This window comes from Hemitrygon akajei, chromosome 16 (genome assembly GCF_048418815.1).
Source record: "Hemitrygon akajei chromosome 16, sHemAka1.3, whole genome shotgun sequence".
Classification (NCBI taxonomy): domain Eukaryota; kingdom Metazoa; phylum Chordata; class Chondrichthyes; order Myliobatiformes; family Dasyatidae; genus Hemitrygon; species Hemitrygon akajei.
The window spans coordinates 34,451,044-34,465,282 of NC_133139.1; the positions used below are offsets into that span (position 1 = coordinate 34,451,044).

General features: G+C 43.0%; 1 protein-coding gene across 1 annotated transcript in view; it reads right to left on the reverse strand.

The window, feature by feature from the left end:
* cnn2 (calponin 2) overlaps positions 1-8,976 on the reverse strand; it is a 30,149-nt gene extending 21,173 nt beyond the window's left edge. The window contains exon 1 of the mRNA XM_073068674.1: positions 8,807-8,976. Coding sequence (XP_072924775.1) covers positions 8,807-8,875 — 69 coding nt within the window. The 5' untranslated portion in view covers positions 8,876-8,976. The remainder of the gene's footprint in view (positions 1-8,806) is intronic.
* Between the last annotated feature and the right edge of the window lie 5,263 nt (positions 8,977-14,239).

The window sequence follows — 14,239 nt, forward strand, 5'->3', positions numbered from 1 at the left end:
CTTGCCTATTGTCTCCTTCTGTAATATAACATTCCTTCAGTGCACTGGAGTGCAACTCAAACCAACAGTCTTCTGACTCGAGGAAGTATGTGCTATGACTGAGGTATGTCACAGGCTGACGTCAGTTAGGAACACCTACCTACACAATGCAGGCTGAGGAAACCACACAGCCAGACAAAAGCAGGAAATGCTCCCCTTGTAGCCAACATCTCTGCTCTCTACAGACTTGGCTGCAGGACTGCTGGCACAGAATGTGCTGGTGGAGGTAGCAAAGGGGCAGGGAGGGAGTTGTAGATGCTAAAATTAACCTCGGTGTCACAGAAATGAGAAATCACGAAAGGAAAAATAGATTTTTGTAGTAGAGTGCCCATTGAAGAGCATTATTCAAGAAATCTTCCTGGAAGGACATGCCAAGTAGATATTGCAATTGGGGTGATGTCGATGTGGTGGAATTACTGGTCACAATTTATTGTTGGAATCATGATGTCCTTTACCTGGCAATACCTATTGGCCAGATACTTTCAGAAAACTACTGTAATGTGAAGAGTTAGTTTACTTGCCAGTTGAAAGCCACTTCCACCATGCCAGTTGGTGATTGGCCCATTTGTGGGATGCAGCAGATCTTTCTCATTGGCTGCTTTGGTGTCCAGTTCCAGGCCCCTCAGGGGCATAAGAATAACATGTGCAAGAGACTCGCTCTTTTTCCTTTGTCTCCTGGGGCTCCTCTTCACCCTGAGGTCACAACCAGTGCTGAAGATCCGTTGGGAAAGTGCTGCAGTTAAAGGAGGGCCCACGCGAACACTTAGCTAAGTATCTGTGGAATGGTTAGATCTGCAGTCGTGCAACTTGGGGAGACTTAATGAAGTACCTGTTGAGTTCGAAGTGTGGCTGGAAGTTTAGTGTAGTAGATTTTGTGACTTAGGGTGGCTTAGGGGAATTCTTGACTTAGATGTTTGGTTGAATGTTTTGCTGTTTGTCAATAAATAAGTGGTTAATATGCCTTCTCATAATCACTGTCTTCTGTCCCACTTACCAAACCCGTGAACAAGCTTCCCCTTTACAGCTACTAAATAACAAATCATTTTCCAGTAAGAAGTCAGCACCCAGGAAGCTTGCATTTCCTATTAGTGTCAACTCCAGAGAATATCTGTAAAGTATGATGACAAAATGGAAGATACCCAACAGTACTGACTAGATCAGATGCAGACACTCGCATGCAGCCTTGAATAGTGCAGACTCACATTGTGTGAGAAGCAAGCCAAACTTGTCAAGCTAACATACAAGGATGTTTAGGTAAAAGAAAGTATTCAAACAAGACATAGGTTATTGCTCTCAAAATGAAAAGAAGGGTAAAAATCACCTCTGCTCAAGTGTCAGACATTAAAACCATAAATCTTAACTGAACTTGCTATAAATCTGATATAAAAACAAAATGCAAGACCATTTCTGCAGGCCAGGCATCTGTGCAGGCAGAAACAGTTAACTTTTCAGAACAAAAAGACCTGACAGAGTCTTTGAACTGAAGTTAATCCTGTTTCACTTTCCAGCATTTTCTATTTTTGTTTCAGAATTTCTAACCGTTCCCTGGTAATTTTTTTTTAAAAAAGTCCCCACAATTTACAGGCAAGGCTGACAACCATTTCTGCAGAGAGAGATCAGGAACAAAGCACACTCTTTCAAAAAAATTTACTTGGCAGTATAGTGAAAATGAATCTCCCTTCATCTGCTTCAGAATCCACCAGCTTTTTGTCCTGTAGCCTCCTGAAGGATGTACCTCTTGAAGGGTTTCAAGTTCAACTAGCAGGGGTTGAACTCTGCAAAAGGACAGAAAAGGTCATGGGGGGGGGGGTGGTTTATCAATGGAAATGTGTCTGGCTATCATGAGATTCTTCCAGCCCAGCAGAAGGGTCTCAGCCCAAATGACTGACTACCCATTTCCTTCCACTAATGCTGCCTGACCCATTGGGTTTCACCTACAGCTGACTGTGGGCCCTGCTTCTGTAATACTGCAATGCGCATTTGCTGTCAGGGTCCGGAGGGAAATGTATGTGTGTGTTTATATATATAAAAACACAAAGTTTACTAATGAAGGATAAAAATAATGAATAGCTACTTCATTGCAAGCCTGGATCAGCAGGGAAAAGGCTCAGAAGAACTGCTCTGGGGTCACTGGAGAAACCAGTAAAAGCAAATTCTTTACCCACAACTTAGCCCCATGCCCAAAAGTCACAGTCATTAAAAATTATTGATCTCCTTTCAGAATACATTGAATGATTAAACCATCACAACCCCCTTGACAAAGCTTCTGGCTGAGGAAATTAGCTCTCATCTCTGTCCTCAACAGTAAGCCTCTAATTTTGAGGCAGGGATCCTTGATTCTAGATATCCTAGCAACAGGAAGGATGTGGTAGCAATAGAAAGAGTGTAGAAGCGATTCACCGGGATGTTGGAGCGAAGGGCTGTCGTTATAAAGAGATATTGGACAGACAGGGTTTATTCTCATTGGAACATGAGAAGTAGAGGAGTGACCTTATAGAGCTTTTTAATATTACAAGGGGCGTCGATATGATAAATAGTGTCTTCTGCCCCAGGGCAGGGAAGTCAAGAGCAAGGGACTAAGGGGCTGAGAGAGGAGACATTTAAAGGACTTCTGAGGGGGCAGTTTCTCTCCTCCCCATCCCCCCTCGACACACAGGGTCATAAATATCTTTGGAATTTTTTCCCAGATGGGCGTGGACGCTCAGTCACTGAATATATTCAAGGCTGTTTCTGATAGATTTCTGAGCAGTGAGGAGTCCAGTAGTAGGTGGGAGAAGTACTTGTCGAGGATCGGCTGTGATACTGAAGCGACAAGCTTGAGTGAGCCTCTGCTTTCACTTTATGCAAGTAGCATCAGGTTGTAAACTGAATGGCTATTATCCTTCTTCATGGAAGAATTGGGCTTGACTTTAATTCAGGATTACTGAGTAATTTGAGAACAGTTAACAATTTAGAGCCGAAGATGGCCCTGGTGGAAGCACAGCAATGATTTGCTGGCAGCAATCACAACCATTAACTATGTTACAAATCACACTTTTTCTTGAAAATGATCACTGCAGTCAATAGCCTGTAACTTCTCTTTTGGAGTTGAGCTTTTGAACTGCCTACATGATGTGGCATTTTTGCAGTGTGAACGGAGGTTTTGAAGGGCCAAATTGAGGTGGCGGGGAAATGAGCCAATGTTAGTCCATTGCTGGATTAGACTCGGAGCTGATTCAGGATGGCAGAAGTGAGGCAAAACATCAAAGCGCAGGGCTCGGGTCCGAGAGTGAAGATTGAACTGAGCTTTGGCCAATTTAAGCACTGGGCCAGATTGAAAAGGTCAGAGCCTTAGGGCTGGACGAAGCTGAAGACGACGAACGAGCTGGTGTTCAGCTCGCTGCTCCGCAAGCCTAATTCATCTCTGTGCTAATCTGAGGCAGTGACCTGCAACTAACAGGCTCCTGGATCAACTATGACTACCTTCGTGGCTGTGGACACACCTTTGCGAGCTCCAATTCTGAATGTTATTTGCTCACTTTTATTGTTTGCATGATTTGTTTTTTCCTGCACACTGGGTGTTTGATGGACTTCTTTTGTTTTAAAATGGGTTCTGTGGGTTTCTTTGTTTTGTGGTTGCTAATAAGGAGGCAAATCCTAAGGTTGTATATAGGATATACTTTGATAATAAACATACTTTGAACTTTTGGAACATGACTTCTGAATTCACCAAAGCAAAATATTGAGGGAAGTTAACACAAGCATAAGGTGGGTATTGTTGAGCCCACTGATTGAAGTATGGTGCTGGAGGTGAATACAACAAACAGGCCCCACAACATGCACCTTGGTGATCCTGGGCAGGTGTGTCACTGGATATCTGAGCAATAATACTAATGCACCAATGTAAACTCATGCTCTTTGCACCATTAGTAGTTTACACAAGCTTGTTGCAGATATAACATAGAGGTGTGGCAATCAGAGTTTGTGGTAACGTTTCTAGTTTCTGAACTCCCAACCACCTAGGGCTATGGCAGTTTCCTGGAGAGTGATGCAAACAACTCTGGAGAAAACTCACAAGGAGATTAAAAATCTTATTCATTTTTGATTGGTATTTTAGTCTATTAGCTATATAGAAAACAAGATGGAAACTCAAATTGTCAGGCAAAAATAAGATTAAGATTGGATTGTTTTTGTGATGAGATCTCCAGGAATATTTGAAACCAAAACTGGCAATCTCAGCCCATCACAAAGCCAGATGGATTTAGAAGTCAAAGTCCATGGGATTTCAATGGAAAAGCATCTGCATTATATAGCTGGGTCATTCAAGACACATTTCCTGCACATTCTCTAATTTCATCATAAACCCTTGTCACTGCTGGGATCTGCAAATCATTTCCTGTTTATAAAATGATAGCGATGAATTATATTAATTTATAAATGGGGAAGTTTTCAGAACTTATTCTTTTCAAATGCACTAACTTATTGAAGCATTGAAACAAAATAAAGCAGAATCCACCTCTACAGTAAGAGTTTGAGAAGTCATGATTAACTTCTGTATTTTTAAGACTATAATTTAAGAATTATGTACAATAATTTAGAAACATAGAAAACATAGAAACTACCGTAGGTGCAGGAGTAGGCCATTCGGCCCTTTGAGCCTGCACCGCCATTCAGTATGATCATGGCTGATCATCCAACTCAGAACCCTGTACCTGCTTTCTCTCCATACCCCCTGATCCCTTTAGCCACAAGGGCCATATCTAACTTCCTCTTAAATATAGCCAATGAACCGGCCTCAACTGTTTCCTGTGGCAGAGAATTCCACAGATTCACCACTCTCTGTGTGAAGAAGTTTTTCCTCATCTCGGTCCTAAAAGGCTTCCCCTTTATCCTTAAACTGTGACCCCTCGTTCTGGACTTCCCTAACATCGGAAACAATCTTCCTGCATCTAGCCATTCCAATCCCTTTAGAATTTTATACGTTTCAATAAGATCCCCCCTCAATCTTCTAAATTCCAGTGAGTATAAGCCTAGTCGATCCAGTCTTTCTTCATATGTAAGTCCTGCCATCCCAGGAATCAATCTGGTGAACCTTCTCTGTACTCCCTCTATGGCAAGAATGTCTTTCCTCAGATTAGGGGACCAAAACTGCACACATTATTCTAGGTACAGTCTCACCAAGGCCTTGTACAACTGCAGTAGAACCTCCCTGCTCCTGTACTCAAATCCTTTTGCTATGAATGCCAACATACCATTTGCCTTTTTCACCGCCTGCTGTACCTGCATGCCCACCTTCAATGACTGGTGTACAATGACACCCAGGTCTCGTTGCACCTCCCCTTTTCCTAATCGGCCACCATTCAGATAATAATCTGTTTTCCTGTTCTTTCAACCAAAGTGGATAACCTCACATTTATCCACATTAAATTACATCTGCCATGAATTTGCCCACTCACCTAACCTATCCAAGTCACCCTGCATCCTTTTAGCATCCTCCTCACAGCTAACACCGCCGTCCGAAGCTCAAGTGATTGCGCAAAATTTCACAAGGATGGTAACAGAACTGAGTGGATAAAATCATCACTGAAGTCTACTCAAATTCTTCTCCAAAATGAAAAAAACAATATGTGTATTTGTTCAAGAATGACTAGATTATCTGCTTGGTGATGTTAACTGAGGGATAAGTATTGCACATATGCCCAGTATTGACCCAGTCCAGGTATTTCTTCCTTATCTAAGACACAGACAAATCCTTTTTCCACACAGATGAGGCTGGGTCCACTAAATACCTCCGGCAGATTGTGTGTTGCTTCAGATATGACCCCCTGGGCTGGAAGGAAAACTGAAGCTTTAAAAATGGATTACTGCTGGACTGGGCTTAGAATGAGACATGGGCAGGGTCATAAACAGGGGGACCTATGTTTGCCATCCATTGCACAATGCATTTCAACATCCTGCCCATTAAGGAAAATGGCCCGCTAATTTAGCTCCATGACTCTTCCAGCAATAAAACTCCACTGACGTAATTTCAAATGGCCTTTCAAAATAAACAATGCTAAAAGGTAGTTAGTTCCCTCATGTAATGCCGCTGTTTTAGGTGTGGAATTTCCTGCCTTAATAAGACCCTCTTCTCAGCTCCAACTTCAGGAAGTAGCTTTTACAAAGTCCCACAATAGAACCATTACTCCTTCAGCCGTTGGGGAGTGTTGGCAAAGAATGAGTGCATGCTGTAATGATGGGAAGAGGATGGCAGAGGAACTTGTCCAGGCTTCCGAAGAACCTTCCCACTCAACAGTACACCCTGCCAGGAAGGTGTCAATGCGAGGCCTCTCTATGAACAATTATTCCCTGGGAAGCTCCTCTGCAGCTCAATCCAGATGCAAATATAAAAACTGCACAAATCAAAAATAGGTTCTCCATTTTGCAAACAGAGCTTCTCTTGGTGCAGCAGAGAGCAGGAAACGATCACACGTGGCATATGTTAGCAGAGACAGATCACAGGAATCCTATGAGAAGGTTTCTGAAAGAGAGTGATTGGAGCTTCCACAGAAAGATCAGTGCAGAGAAAAAAACACTAGTAGCTACACACTGCTGAGGGGCATGTTTTATCAGATGCCTCTGCAGTTTTTTTCTGTTAAATACTTATTTCCAATCTGACAAATATAGACCGATTTCTTTTTCAGTGCGAATTCTTCCGATGTTTCTGACCGCAGTTTCAGGGGAAGCAGCTGAAAGCTCCTGGGGAACTGGTGGCTGGAGTGCTAGTGTGGATCAGCCTCACTTGAATTTGCTTGTCAGAGAGTTTTGGAGCAGCCTGAAACAGCTGATAGTCCGACTCCTGAGTCAGAATTCAGTTTGATCCTTCTGCATTATGAAAAATTTCATTCTGTCAGAACACAGGTATGACTCAGGCCAAGGTGTTGAAAATCTCACCAGTGGCGAGCTGTGGACACCTGCTGATATCACATGGGCAAGCTGGAAGCTCCATTAGCAGCACTCAGATGCACAACCCAACCACCCCAGAAAAAAAATCTATTCTGATAAACAATTATTCATAGAATTATGCTCAAGATCAGTTAACATCCATGAACTTTACTCTGCGCAATAAATTTCCGGAGAGAAGCAAAGTATTTAAATAGCAGACAGAACCTAATAATGCAACATGGACATTGTGTACTATATTTTTTTGCTAATACCACTCTCCATGTTCTTACTGTCTGGCAGTTCAATCACTTGGAGACAGTGGTCCCTTATTGCCCAAACACCAAAAACACGTTCAGATCTAATGTGACTTTTCTCCCCCATAACTACTTTTTCTACAGGTTCACAACAGAAAATCTGTACATGGAATCAGAAACGATGCATCAAAAATTGACCGACGCACAATTGCTTTAGGCACTAAGGAGGGCAGACCTAAAGGCTGCTGTTCATCATACCAGCAGCAAATTACTAAATCCATTCTGCATGTACAAGAATATAGAATAAATTTAAAGTTGAGAATTTGCACCTCAGAACTGACTGCTGGATGTCTAGTAGTAGAAGTTTTATAAGCAGGTGTAAACACCAAATGCATTGATTGGTGACTATCACATTTGCACAATGTGGTAATATCTGTAGAAACTGCTCTGTCAGTGCAGAGGAACTTGTGAAGTGGGCTAAAGAATCAAGATCACATCAAGTTCCTGCAGGTATAATGCTGAAAACACGAATTATTTCTAGATTGCCAATAAAATAAAGGTGGATGAAGGATATCTGAAATAAAAACAGAACATCATGTTATCTCAAAAAGCCAGCATTAATTCTCTCCCTCCCAGATGCTGCCTGCCCTGTATTTCCCATTTCTATTTCAATATTAGGATTGCCTTCTGACCTTGATTGAAAGAATTAGCAAGTCTGTAGATTGAGTATTTGATGCGGGGGGGGGGGGGGGAGAGCTGGTTATTTACAAAGCAGTTTGGCTCAGTCTCTGACATCTTCCCATCTTCCAGGTTTCCCACCTTCACAAGTGAATTCAGACGGCAAAATTCAGCACTGAGCACGCTGCATTAAGTCCAACCCTACTTTGGATTCCAGTCCTGGGCTCGTCTTCATCACCAGTTGAAACATGCTCAGAGAGTGCCTTTGGATGAAACACTTATCTGTGTTCCTGCCTGCCCCTCAGGTGATAGCATTTCAGAGAGCACGGAAGTCTTTATGCCACCTCAACCAGTACTACGTGTGATCAAATCAAAAAATAGCAGACTAATTCTTGTGCTTCCACAGTAATTCGGCACAAGGAGATAAAACTGCTTACATCCGAAAGCTTTTCTATGCAACAGCCACAGAGGAAAAAACAGTAACTGTGGAAACAAACACATTCACCCTCTCACATTCACATTCTCAGTTCCTCAAAGCAGCATACGCACGCCGCGGAAAAACTTCGAACATTATTGAACTCCGGTGATGTATCGCCTCTAATAAAAGTTATTTTTTTAAGTTACCGCCCACCACACGTGGGAGAAAGATTCCCAACTATTAGAGCGGGAGATACACTGACCCGGGAATTACTGCGGGTATTGAGAACCAGTTATACGGAACCAGAAGATAGAATGACTTCAACTTATCTAGTCTCGCAGCAAGAGGCAAAGGCAACGCCCCGACCTGCTGGAAAAAAATGTCAGATGCACAGCTCATAAAAATAAAGCCACTTTATCAGTAAACCGAAACTTGGTTGAAACCCACTCACAGAGTTACTCAAGATCAGAGTACAAAGCAGCAGCAACATGCTGAATAAAAAAATTAAACTTACTTTGTTCTTGACTTCTGCTGTTAATCCGTACGAGGGTCCACTATTGAACTGTTTGCTGGAATGTGACATGTTGTGGCACTGTATTTCCTGCACTGTACGCTGTACTCCGTGCACTAGGAGATGAAATTTATAGGCTCCTTTTGATCAACTCCAGCCAAACCCTTTGCCCCGCCCGCCCAGTGCGCTCCTGCCTATATAAGGAGAGAACTTGACAAATTCCAGGCTGCGCGATCTCCCCTCCTCCAATTCGCAATCTCACCGAGAAAGCGGCAGGAAATTGACGTCAGGCAGTCGCATCACCTTTTCGTGAAAAAGATGTAAAATACACAACGCTGGATCAGTGAGGAAAGGAAGTGTCCGTCCAACAGGGCTGGACAACTGCAGCAGAAATGTTAAAACGCTACGCAACGAGTCTGCTTGATGTGTTTGCAGGGGAAAACAGATTCGCGGTTTAGGAACCCTGACAACTTACAACGGAACCAGAGTTGTGATTAAGATTTAGAGGGTAGTGTTAGAATAGGTAGTGGCTGCTAAAGATCATTAAGTGGATTCAAAGGCTGCTTTCTGCGCCGGATATTTTGAGATTCTGCGTTTTCACTAATAATATTAAACTTATTTTTTACAACAGATAAAATTTGTTTGAACGTAGACGTACTTATAAAATGGTTTTCCACCGCACTTTTCTCGTGATCTATAGTGACTATTGAAAGGGCAGGTGTATTACTTGGACCTTCGCGATACCCCGTGTACTCAAGCACACCCTACAAGTCAACTTTATTGTAATTCAACTATAGACACAAACATAACGTATATAACCTTATAATGTTATAATGAAACGAGACTACGTTTCTCCGAACCAGCCCAGTAGTGCACATAACACACGATAGCTTATGAATGTAAGGATAAAATCTACAGATGAATCACACATAAATAACAAATTAAAGTGCGTTAATATTAAATATTGTAAGCTACGGAACAGATTAACCAGCGACACTTCGAATACGACGCGGCTGGGAGTTCAGAAGTCTAATGGCCTGCGCTCAACCTGACCGTTCTGTTTTTATGCATCAGAGTCTCCTGCCCGATGGTAAACAGTGAAAGAGGATGCTGGACGGATGGGTGGGATCCTTAACAACACTAAGAGCCCTGCGTACACAGTGCTCCTGATAAATGTCCCCGATGGATGGTAGGCAGACCCCTGTGATGCTCTCCCCCGTTCTCACTGTCCTTTGTTGGGATTTGTGGTCCGGTGCTCGGCTGTTCCCATACCAGATGGAGGCGCAACTTGTCAGGACGCTCTCAATGATGCTCCTGTAAAACGCAGTTAAGATGGGTGTGTGTGGGGTGGGGTGGGGTGGGGTGGGGGGGGAGCCTTGCTTGCCTCATTCTTCTTAGAAAGTGGGTGTGCTACCGTGCCTTTTTGATATTAACGCACCAGGTGAGATCATCCATGATGTGGACTCCCAGGAACTATGGTGCACTTAACTCTCTCCCCGGAGGAGCCATGTAGTATTCGCAGAGGGGGATGGTTCGTCTGCAGCTTCCTTCATTCCACAATGATTTCCTTGGTCTTCTCCACATTCACGTTCTCGCACCAATCCACCAGTACCTCCACTTCCTCTCTGTTACTCCGTCTCGGCATCGTTCTTCATCAGGCCAACGACTGTTGCGTCATCCGTAAACTCGATCACACTGTTTGATCCGGATCCTGAGACACAGTCATGCGTCATCAGTGTGAGCAGCAGTGGGCTGAGCACCCAGCCTTGGGGAGAGCCAGTGCTCGGCGTAATGGGTCGAGAGACGTTGCTGCCCTCACGGACTGACTGTGGCCTTACTGTCAAGAAGTCCAGTATCCAGTTGCAGAGGGAGGCGTTGAGACCCAGCGAGGACAGTTTCCCCACTAGTTTCTGGGGTATGATGGTGTTGAACGGTGAAGTGACGTCTATAAACAGCAGTCTGGCATATGAGACACCATTTTCCTGGTGGGACAGAACAGAGGGCAAAGGCTGTTGCATCGTGAAGTGGATCGGTTTGAGGGAATTGTAGCCCTCAGAAAGACTTCAATGTGATCCATGACCAGCCGCTCAAAGCATTTCATAATGGTTGATGTTAATGCCACTGGACCATAGACATTTAGGCCGGTTCACGTCACCTTCTTTGGCACTGGAATGATGGCTGCTGCCTTGAAAACCAAGGTGACAGTGGATACAGTAGGAATAACGAAAACAACATACTTCCACAGCACTTTTAAGGTAGCAAAACACCTTAAGAGACTTAAGTGGAGCGTTATAGTTTCATATGGAGCCACCTAAGGAGAACCTGAAGCTTAGTTACAAGGTGAAAGGAATTGGGAATGAGGTTTATTAGCCGGAGAGACTAAAAGTCATAGTCAAATGGTGATGATAGAGCTGTGGAATCAGGGAATGGAATTTATCTTCCCAACAAGGGACAGAAGAGTCAAATTTCAATGAGGTTACCTAATCTGATGAAATTTATGATGAGTTGTACATTTCTAAACCTTTAAAAAAAAACACCACATCTTTATGACCACTTACATGGGTTGCTGTGTTTCTCTTGGGGTTTGGGGGAGGGGTTAAGAAGGGGGATTGTGTCTTCCTGCTAGCTCTGAGGTAATGTGAACAAGTTGGGAGTTAGTTCAAAGTTAATGATCAAGTACAGTCATTGTGGGTTGCTTGTAATGCTGAATGAGGCCTGGCTACCATAGCACAAACTTTCTGGAGTTCTTCACTACATTATCGTTCTCACAAAATTTTGCCTCCTCCAGATGACCAGATTATCCTTCCAGATCCACATCTGTGTTTTACTCAAGAGTATCATTCAGTGGTGAACGCTGGACTGTATGGCGATCCTTATTAGCAACTGTATACCTTATTTAAAACTTACTAATGTTTTACAAATGAAATAATTAATTTAACAGTTTCCATTATAATGTCTACTTCTCTTGCAAAAAGTTTTTACATATTTTAGAGAACCTAAACCTTAGAAATGATTTAAAAAAAGAACATAAATGTATGTTAAGCTGGTAACAATCTTCTCTGAATGAAAAGTGGGAGTCATGCCCTCTAACTATAGTGGTGGGCCAGTACTGTATTCCACACACTACTCACATCCATCCCTCTTTATATCAAAGTCACTGAGGTGTTTTAAACTCCTGGGACTACACGTCTCACACAGACTCTCATGGTCCCAGAGCACATCCTGTCAAATCAGAAAAGCTCACCAATGTCTCTGCTTTCTGAGGCGGCTGCAAAGAGCTGGTCTATGCACATCTAAGCTCACATCATTATATAGATGCGCAGTGGAGAGCATCCTAACTGTGAGGTATGGAAACTGCACTGCAGCAGACAGAAAGGCTCCACCAGAGGTAGTCAAAAGTGCTCAATGCATCACCAGCACCAGCCTACCCAACATCAAGGACATATATACAGAAAGATGGCAGAAAAGGGCCAGTAATATCAGGAAGGATCCCACCCATCCTGCTCATGAGCTGTCTGTCCCACTCCCATCAGGGAAGTGGCTATGTAGCATTCACCCCAGGGCCACCTGACTCAAAAGCATCTACTTTTCCCAAGTAGTAAGGCTGATCGACACCTCCACCCTCCCCATCACTCCGACTTAATCATTTTCTGTCTGTCACCTTATGTGCAGACACTCCCATGCCTAACGTCACTTTATGGACATAAAATCAGTCTATGTACATGCACTACCTTATGTATTTATATTTACTGTGTTTTTTTAAAATATTATGTTCTTTATATCACCATGGTTTTTTTAGTGCTGCATCAGATCTGGAGTGACAATTATTTCATCCTCCATTACACTTGTGTACTGGAAATGACATTAAACAATCTTGAAGCTTGTTTTTCTTCCCTGGAGAGTAATGTTAAACCACGGTCCTATTCACATATTTGGGTGTGCTGTTTGAGAACATGTGTTCCGTTTAGCTGTACCTAAGGAATTCTTGGAGGATGAGAGATTAACAAGGAGTAAAAATAGTCTTAGAAAAAGAAGTTTGGCAAAGGAGTGGAGATCCCACGGTTTATGAGCTGGCTGCTGTATTAGATCCCATGTCAACATAGTTATTTCATGCTCCAGTGATGCACTTGGAGAAGTTATCACTACATTGACCCTGACAGATCCCTGCCTAAATGCCAAACTGATTGACACCCTTGGTTCAGGTCAGGTGGAGATTGGTGAAGATGCTCTTGAGTAGCCCATAATACAATTAATAACTGGGATTGGGGGTGGATGGTATGGGAAGGGAGGATGTTTGATGATACAGAAGCTTGGATTCTAGGAAGAAGCCCCCCTGCTCTTCTTGGCCAAAGTGTAGTGGTATCAAGGCATTGAACTTCATCCCAGAGCTGTGCTCATCTCACTCTCAGAAGCATAGATTCCTACTGAAAAACCTACAAAGCAGATTAAATTAGAATTCTTTTTTAAATGTCTGCCCTGTTTCTCTTTCCGTGGACGCTGTCTGACTTGCTGAGTATTTCCAAATGATCAGCTTTTACAGTAAAATAAAGAAAAAATTTACTATCAGAGTATATATATGTCACCACATACAACCCTGTGATTCTTTATCTCTGAGAATACTTAGAAAATCTGTAGAACAGCAGCTGTAAACTGTAAACATCAGGAACTGTAAACTGTAAATAAACTGTGCAAATGCAGATAAATGAACAGCAATAAACAATGAACATGAAGTAACAAGATAAGAGTCCTTAAATAAGTGTAGCTATCCCCTTTTGTTCAAGAGGCTGATGGTTGAGGGGTAGTAACTGTTCTTGAACTTGGTGGTGCGAGGCCTGAGGCACCTGTACCTTCTACCTGATGGGAGAAGTGAGAAAAGAGCCTGGCCTGAGTGGTGAGGATCTTCGATGATGGATGCTTCTTTTCTGCGGCAACGTTTCATGTAGACATGCTCAACGGTTGGGAGGGCTTTACTCATGATGTACTGGGTGGAATCCACCACCTTTTGTATGATTTTCCACTCAAAAGCGTTGGTGTCCTCATTCCAGGCCGTAATGCAACCAGTCAGCACACTTCCCACCACACATCTGCAGAAGTTTGCCAAGGTTTTCGATGTCATGCCAAACCTCCTGAGGAAATAGAGGTGTTGCCATGCTTTCTTTGCAATAATATTCATATGATGAGTCCAGGACAGGTCCTCTGAGATAATGACCCCCAGGAACTTAAAGTTACTGACCTTTTCCACCTCTGCTCCTCCAACGATTACTGGCTCATGGACCTCTGGTTTCCCTCTCTTGATATTTACAATGAGATCCTTGGTCTTATTGGCATTGAGTGAGAGGTTGTTGTTATTACACCACTCAGCCAAATTTTTGATCTGCCTCCTGTATGCTGATCCATCACCCCCTTTGATACAGTACACAACAGTGGTGTCATCAG